General features: G+C 31.4%; 2 protein-coding genes across 28 annotated transcripts in view; one reads left to right on the plus strand and one right to left on the minus strand.

Annotated features, from left to right (window-relative positions):
• Positions 1–9,051, plus strand: part of LOC116846697 — a 37,146-nt gene that overhangs the window by 3,861 nt on the left and 24,234 nt on the right. The window lies entirely within an intron of this gene.
• LOC116846695 overlaps positions 6,634–9,051 on the minus strand; it is a 6,875-nt gene continuing 4,457 nt past the window's right edge. Inside the window, exons 4-5 of one of the 2 annotated variants that reach the window (XR_004378562.1) lie at positions 7,263–7,671; positions 6,634–6,980 (exon numbers count right to left, since the gene is read on the minus strand). Coding sequence is in view for 1 of the 2 variants with exons in the window: in XM_032820880.1 (XP_032676771.1) it covers positions 7,358–7,671 (314 nt within the window). In the remaining variant the exon portion in view is untranslated. Of the gene's footprint in view, positions 6,981–7,118; positions 7,672–9,051 lie in introns of those variants that run through there. The other variant, XM_032820880.1, reaches the window with a different exon arrangement.

Genomic DNA, 9,051 nt, shown 5'->3' on the forward strand with positions numbered 1-9,051 from the left:
GGAGAAATGGGAAGAGGGAAGGGATAGGAATTACCAGATGGTTACCTATAGTGGCGATGGTCGCTTATTTCCTACTTTCGACGGTTCCTAGGACTCATATGGCTCAATGAATCAAGTTGAGGCAATGAGAACTTTTCATCAGGATCACGTAAACTACAAATTTCCAAAGTTTCAGCCAAATCCACCGGGACCCATTTTCTATAAGGTTTGTGCGGGGTCCTTTACTCAATTATAATGAAAACTAATAGCGAATTCGGTTGCTTGCACTAGTGTGCACTGAGTGCGCACTAAGGCTTGTTCATAGTATGTTATTATATTTAAAGATTGTCTTAAATAATTCTCAAATAAATTCTCAAATATTTTTAACCATAATATGATATGTATAACATCCGTACGAATCATTTTATTAGTTAAAATGTTTTTAAATATGTATTTAAGACACGATCTTAAATATAAGAATGTACTGTAAACAAGCCTTAATGCGCACTCAGTGCGCACTAGTGCAAGCTACCGAATTCGCTATAAGTAAATTGTATTGAAACTTTATTGAAATATTGATGAAAAAAATTCGTAAAAACATTTTTCAATAATTTTGAAAATTTTTCTGAATTGCGCTGAAACTTGATGAAAGAATTACAATTTATAATGAATTATAAATAAATATTTAATGTACCTCATTTATTGACCAATGAAAAACTTTGTGAAAAGTTTTGACTAAATAACGAAATTGTGCTGAATTTCGCTGATAATTGATGATAATTGACTAATGTATTAAAATGTAATTTTTTAATTTTTCTACATGTTAGAATTTGAAAATTCTCTCATTGAAATGTCGATCAAAATTACTGAAATATATCGAACTTTACTGAAATCATATAGAAATCTGATTTCTTTATTACGTTTCAAGATTAATTCATACGATTGTTAATTTGTATGTAATATTTCATTTAGAGCAATCGTTAATTAGCATGTAATATTTGCTTGTAGATTAAAAGATATATGAAATTTAATATTATTTATAAAGATAGTCTATTTAATTATATGTATTTATGTCTTCAAAAAAATTATTATAAATTTAAAGAAATACCATACTTATTGTAGTGAAAATGTCCATATTTATTATAATACAAGTACATGAGATACATAAACATAAATATATATGTATATAAATATAAATTCTTGCCTTGATCTTCCAAACATCCGTATGGACCAGTGCTAACACAACAATGATAAACATACTAAATAATACCCATACAGCACAAAACATTCAAAGAACGTTGATGAGACTTTGATGCAACATTGAAGATAGAAGTGCGGATGTTTTTCTGCATGAAATTTATGTTGATTTTTCAACATTGATAATCAGATACAACTGCAATGTTGAATATATATTAAACAAAAACTACAAAATTTTGCAATGTTGTAACTATATAGGAACATTAAAAATTATATTATTGATATATAAAAATAATAATAATAATAATAAAATAAATTATTTTTGAATTTTATTATATTAATACATATGTATTATTCATATTATATTACAATATACCATAATTATAATTATATACCATAATTATAATTATATATATTTTTCTTATTGTTTATATAGAAAATTGAAATGCGTTTAAGCAATTTTTCGCAAACCATGAAGAATATTCTTTTATTTCAAAATATTCTCTATTATACAGTCTGATGCAAGCTGTATCGATAACAAAAAATGCGTAAAAAACATTAAATTGAAAAGAATGGTCGAAGTCAAATTTCTTCTGCAAATAACCATATAAACTTTAGAGATATTAAATAAAATATATTGGCGAATCAACGCGCGTATTTGCTAGGTAAGTTATAATATACTGTGAACACTATAAGTACACATTATATAAGCATAAACTGTAAGAACATCGTTGGAGTCATTGGCATCACCGCGTGCCGCGCGATCATCAGGTAGGCACACCTTTAACAAAGTGAAAGATGGGTGACCGTGCATAACTGCTTCGGATCCGAAATTATCGAGGGAGGTCGCGAAAGTTTTAGATTGTGTTTAACAATCTTCGGTTCCTAGCAGTTATGACATGAAGAAAATTGATTCAATATTACTGTGCTGTATGGGACATTTTTCTTTATTTTAAATTTCAATGATTTTTTACTGAATTTAATTTAAACTTATTGAAATTTACTGAAATTTCGCTGATTTTCAATGAATATTGAAATTTACGAAGATTTCGCTAATTTTCGATGAATATTGCTAAAATCATAATGAACGTGAGTCAATTGATTGAGTTTTTCAGCCAAATTTCAGCACATTTCATTATGTTTTCAGTAAGTTTCATTATAATTTCAGCAAAATTTTTCCATCAGAGCATTTCTGCCCCGTATCTACTGTTGCTTTCGGACACACGTCATGATCAATTTCTGTTGCGTTTCTGCTGTTACGTTCGAGCGACACGTCGTGATCGATTTTTGCTGCGTTTCTGTCCTCACGTTCGAAAGCATGTCATGATCGACGTCATTTCTGCCGTATTTGTTAGTACATGATGTAACACGTTGTGTGATATATCTTCTATATTTCTATTGTTATACCGTGACAGCAAATCGTGTTCTATTTTTACCGCACTTGTCGCGTCATTCATATAGAAATCAGGCTATGCGTGGAAGGTTCTTAACATTTTTGCAATTATACTATTAGAGCAAATGATGATACATTTCTGCCGGCACATTTTATCGGCAATACGTTAAGAGAAAATTAAGCTTAATGAGGACACAGTTGCTTGAAATCTACTGCATAACCATGATTCAATCTGTCGGCATACTGCTAGCATGCTGCCAGCATTTTGCTTGCTGGGTAAGTTAACTTTTTTTTTAACTAAGTTAAAGTTAATGGCTTTGAAAATTTAACTTTAAGATAAAGTTAAGATAAAGTTAACTCATAATGAAATTAATTGAATTAAAAGTTTAGTTAATAAAAAAAAGTAATTAAAAAGTTAAATTTGTTTCATTTTATGATTTCAGGGTTTTAGTTTTACAAATAATGGAAAAAATAAATATAGACCTTATTTGGAAACCTGTTTCATTTACAGATACTTATTAAATTTAAGTAATAAATTTTTTTAGAAATTTTCATCGGACATTCTTCCTCGAAGATTGTCGAAAATGAACCCTTCTACACTAAACAGCTTTTCGACGTCTCGCGACACCTTTATGGTTAACTTCGAGATAATCGAACTAAAAGTTAATAATTACCGATAAAATGTAACTAAGTTAAAGGTTAACAGTCTAAAAATGTAACTAAGTTAAGTTATAAAGCTATTTAACTTTTTAACTAGTTATTACCCAACCCTGTTAATAATCAGTAAAAGAGATGATGTTAATGTAAAGAGATGATATTAATGTGTTAAACTAAATTATATATTTCGATTTGAACATAAGATATACCACTACATATTAAGGCTTTATTTCGATATTCACTACTAATATTGAAAATCTATAGTATGTATATGTAACACAAGGTTGTCAAGTATGGTGCAATTGCGCCTATGTGGCTCTTTGACTCAGGTAGAATAGATAGTCTAAATAATGTCAATCTGATGTCATTTTGACCAAATTTACGTCATTTTTTGTTGAAAATGACGTCAGAAGGATATTATGTTGACTATCTGTTCTACCTGGGATTAGTTGATTATACTAAAATTGGCTGTGTTCAGAATGTATTGCTAAACTCTACAGTTCATATCATGTATAATATAGATTTTCAGTAACTGATTTTCAGTTTACTGGGACCTTATTCCGACAATTGTCGATAAGTGGTTACGGAATAGGGACCCTGGCATAAAACTTCAAACGCAGCCATTGTGTAAATACTCACTTTAAACAAAAAAGTACAATATTTTCAAAATGAATAAGGAACTATAACAACTTATTTTTTAATCATTATTATCCTAACTTTGATATCAAATGGAAGTCATTTTAATATTATTGTGATTTTCTGTTTTAGTACACAGTTTCACTCTAAAAACAAATATCCAGAGTGCATTTAGAAACGTCCTTGGAATGTCCTATGGACGTTCTATGTCCTCATGACGTACTATTTCTTATGCTGTTAGAAAAGAATCACTATAAAATCATTCCGAAGTCAAGAATTTATCATATATTCATCAAAAAAACTACATCAAATGACATCATGATGACATTCTTTGAAATGATTTTCATGTGATGTCATAGTGATATTTTTATAAGTTTGTGTTCTACTTGGGCGGACGCGAACTCGAGGATCTCACAACACCTCCAAGTTCCTAGTCTACCACCTTGCCTACTGCGCTATTTCTTCAACTCATACTAACCCTAATAGCACGGGGACGTTCTGAGGACGTTTTGAGTAAATCGCAATGCGTATATTGCGATCATCTCAGAATGTTCTCATATGTACTGCGATCGACTGAATACGTTCTGCGTACGTCCCTATGTTTGGGGTAGCAGCTACTATAGAATTTCGCTGCGAATGTCGTGCGAACGTTCGCAGCGATGTCAGCAGTCTCAGGACGGAACGAAAACGGAAAGGTTTAGTACATCACGTATAGACGCACACACACATGTGCAGCTAGGCGCGCGCGCTCATATATAGGTTAGGTTAGGTTAATAATTGGATATTTTTATTTCATTATAAATTCGTTTTTATTAATATAAATTCTTTTACAAATGAATAATATACTCTTTTATTGAGATTATTTATAACAGACTTTTATAAACACAAATAACCTAATTGATTGCGATTCATCGCCTCCGCGACGTTCTCGGCCGTCGGTGAGCGACGCTTTCAACTACTTGGAGTTGATGGGAGCCAGCGATAGCAGAGAATCTTACACTAGGAACCTTTACTGCTAATGGCATTCTCACCTAAAACCAATAAGCAAATGCTATGCGGCTTTGCAACCTAGGATAACCTCAAACTCTTTATCAGAATATTTGTATGAAAATTTCTACGAAATATTAAGAAATATTATGTAATTTATATATAAAAATTGTTTTGCTAACTTTATTTAATATTTTATGGAATTAAAATTAAGGAAGAAAAAGGATTACCTTTGATATTAATTAGATCGATCAATCGATCTGCCTCGTCACTGCTCGTCACCACATTAATGGACGGTACCCACGCTACTCGGCTACCGGAAAAAAATCGAAACAGGAATGACGTATTAGATGGCGTTGGTATACGTACCGTTTCCATACCTTGAGTCGGTACCTGAGAAATACGCGTGCGATACAAATGCGTACGTATCATTTCAGTCAAACCTGAGAATGTACGCATGCGATAGAAAAGCGTACGTATCATTTCCGTATCTCTGAGTGAAATCTGAGAACATTCGCGCACGAAAGAAAACCGAATGATACTATAAGTGACGTTCTAGCGTTCTAACTTAGTACGTCACAGATGATCACAGTACAATGAGTATGAAAATTGGATGATACGCACTACGTCGCATGCTGTTAGGGAAATGTGTTTTATTATCCCCATATGCCGAAGCACTACCCAAATAGCATTTCGATATTCTGAGAATGTTCTAAGGATATCTGACCGGGAAATTAATAATATTCTTAAAATATTCGAAAAATATCCTGGGATATACTCAGTATATTCTGGGAATGACCAAATGTCCGCTACTTTTTGGTCCTGAGTATATACTAACGATATTCGAAAAACATCCTAGGCATATCTGAAGAATATCCTAGGCATATTTAGAATAGGCATAGAGAATATTGTAAATATATACGGAGAATATACTTAATATATGCGAAGAATATGCTTAGTATATGCGGAGAATATGCTTAGCATATGCAGTGGATATCTTTAGCATATTCAGAGAATATTCTGAAAATATGAGTTAAATTAAATTAGGTCACAGTGTATTTTATATAGAATGTTCTGTTAGAAGAATATCTTTATATTATTAGAAAATAACTTTTTAACATATATATAGTGCACATTCTATATAAAATATACTGTACCTAATCCTAATCTAATCTAATCCATAGATGCTCAGAATATTTTCCTAATATGCTTCTATAGTAAAATATTTTGATATTATTAAAACATCTCTAGTGCATATAACATGCATATTCTGTAAGACATACGCTGCGCAAGTGTGTGTGTGTGTGTGTGTGTGTGTGCACTTTCAATATCAACAGATTTTTACATTCATATACCAATTTATTACGCATCTAAGAATAAATAATTACAGTATATTTTTCTATTGACTTAATGCAAACATTAAATAAAGTTTAACAATCGTTATACACACTAACATTGACCATCAACATAGTTTTTCTGTTAATATTAGAACAAAATTAAAGTTATGTATGAATTCATATTATGTATATACTTTTAGCCAAAGAATTAATTTTCTTTAAATAAAATAAATAAAATTTGTCTACAGAATATTTCCATTTTTACTTTAAAACTAAAAAATATATTTTTTTGGTTAAAATATTTAATAGCAGATATATTTATATTATTTTTCAACAAGTATTGCATTTTTTTATTGCAATAGCCTTAAAAAGTACTCCAACAAATTAAATAAAATATTATATAGAGCAAACATTCTTTTCATTTTTCTCTTTTAAAATTAAACAAAATTCGGCAAACAAGTCATATTATCCAAGGTCCAAATGAATAAATAATAATACGTCTAAAATTGTTGTTATAAAACGATAAAAACAAATTATCATAATGAGGAAATTAATGCCGCAACTAAACGTTTTTGAGAAAATGTAAAAAAAAGTAAGTAAATTAAATGTCGTTTAAAAATAAATTATACTTGTATGATTTCAACTCTAAAAAGATGATAGTTTTTAATTTTTAATTTGTTTTTTTTTTTTATTTTTTGTACGATAAGCGCGTTCTTTGACGTGCGCTAGCCAAGTTTTTATTGGTGCAGCAATGTCATCCTCGGTTGCACCTGTATATCGTTTGCTGACCACATCTGAAAATTATATATTTTTTTAATAGACCGTATTAAAAGAATGATTATTTAAACAATGATATGCAGGGATTTTTGTCCAGAATAATTATGCATAATTATATGATAGAAATTATGCATAATTATATATACAAATACTAGACATTATTTTTATCTAGATTGTATGTTTATATTTTATTATTCATATATTTTATTATTCATATTTTATTATTCTGGGCCAAAATCGATATTTGTATATTTAGGCAAAATTTTTTTTATCGGGTACTACAAAAGTAGGAAACTCACATAGAATTACTTTACAAATACGCAAGTCTGAGAAAACTTCTTTCTTTTTGCTACCAACCCAACTAAATTGATTTGCCAAGTCGTCAGAAAACAATTTACGCATTAACTGTAAAGACATATTTTTTTAAGGTCTTCCCACCGATTTGCTGAAGCTCTTTTATAGCTTGATTTCTGTATTCCTTGTTTGTCAAGTTCTCCTCCAATTCCCGTAAATCGCCATCAGTAGTCTTGAGAGGGAGATTTATCAGTACATTCTTTTTCTCCTCCTCTAATTGATCATTTTCAAATTTCCGATTCAATGCTGCAAATGATTCCTTCTTAATTGCTTTCACTTCTCTTTGCAAATTCTGTATATCAAATTTTATGTTAGTTAATGTTCTCATGACGAAGCGTTGAAACACGTTTAAACCTATAATAATTAAAAAGAAATACATTAAAAATTGTTTCTTCAATACAAAGAAAAGATGCATTTTGATGAAATATAAATTAGCTTATACTTTGATCATTAGATGTACGACTTAGTGAATCTATCGAAGCAGATGCATTTCCTTTTTGATGTTCGAATTCGCGAAAATCAAAAATAATACTATCATTAATATTCAAAGCTGGTTCTGACGTAATTACATTCGTAGCTTGCTTTACAGCTGCATGAGAATTAATGTGGCATACAGCGGTATCAGAATTATTGCTATTTTTGTTTCCTGCAAATTCCGTATTTTTTCTCGTATATTTATTCTGTAATGCATCCTGCAAATTAATACTTCCGATTTTGGATGCATAATTTGGTTTATTCGGCAATTCTATTGGGAGTGTGAATAAGTTCTCGCCGTTTCACCATCAGATGGCGGTATAAAAATTTTGTGTATATAATTCAAGATGATGACGCATCTAAATTGAAGTTCTATAACCTATGTTTAAAATCAGTGCGTGTCTTTCCATTAATCTATAAAGAACATTTTCTTTTCGTAGCGTAAAATATGTCAAATTTCGTGCCAAATAAACCGTTTTTGCGGGGACTTTTACTGCACTACTTTATTCAGAAGAAATCTGCAGCTGAAGCACACAGAATTCTTGTAGAATCTTGTAGATCTTGTAGATCACCTATAGTGATCATGCTCTGTCGGAAAGAACATGCAGAGATTGGTTTAACCGATTTAAAAATAGTGATTTTGATGTTCAAGATAGAGAACGCAGTGGTGCACCAAAAAAGTTTCAAGACGAAGAATTGGAAATATTACTTGCTGAAGATCCATGTCAGACGCAATCCGATGTTGCAAAATCACTAGGAGTTGATCGAACAACAGTTTCAAAACGTCTGACAGCATTAGGAATGATACAAAAGGAAGAATCTTGGGTGCCATACGAACTGAAGCCGAGAGACGTCGAACAGCGTCTTGTCACGTGTGAACAGCTGCTTCAACGACAAAAAAGGAAAGGTTTCTTACATCGTATTGTGATTGGTGATGAAAAGTGGATATACTACAGTAATCCCAAGCGTAAAAACTTGTGGGTTAAGCCCGACGAAGCAGTAGCATCAACGCCAAAGCGGAATATCCACGGTCCCAAGCTCATGCTCTGCATTTGGTGGGATCAGCTGGGGGTAGTGTATTACGAGCTGCTCCAACCCAACCAAATCATCACAGGAGATCTCTATCGACGACAATTGATGCATCTGAGCCGAGCATTGAAAGAAAAACGGCCGCAATATGCGCAAAGACACGATAAGGTAATTTTGCTGCATGATAACGCTCGGCCGCATGTCGCGTCACCGGTCAAAACATACCTGGAA

This window comes from Odontomachus brunneus, unplaced genomic scaffold, assembly GCF_010583005.1.
Source record: "Odontomachus brunneus isolate Ranch 3 - 2012 unplaced genomic scaffold, Obru_v1 Obru_scaffold_067, whole genome shotgun sequence".
Classification (NCBI taxonomy): Eukaryota; Metazoa; Arthropoda; class Insecta; order Hymenoptera; family Formicidae; genus Odontomachus; species Odontomachus brunneus.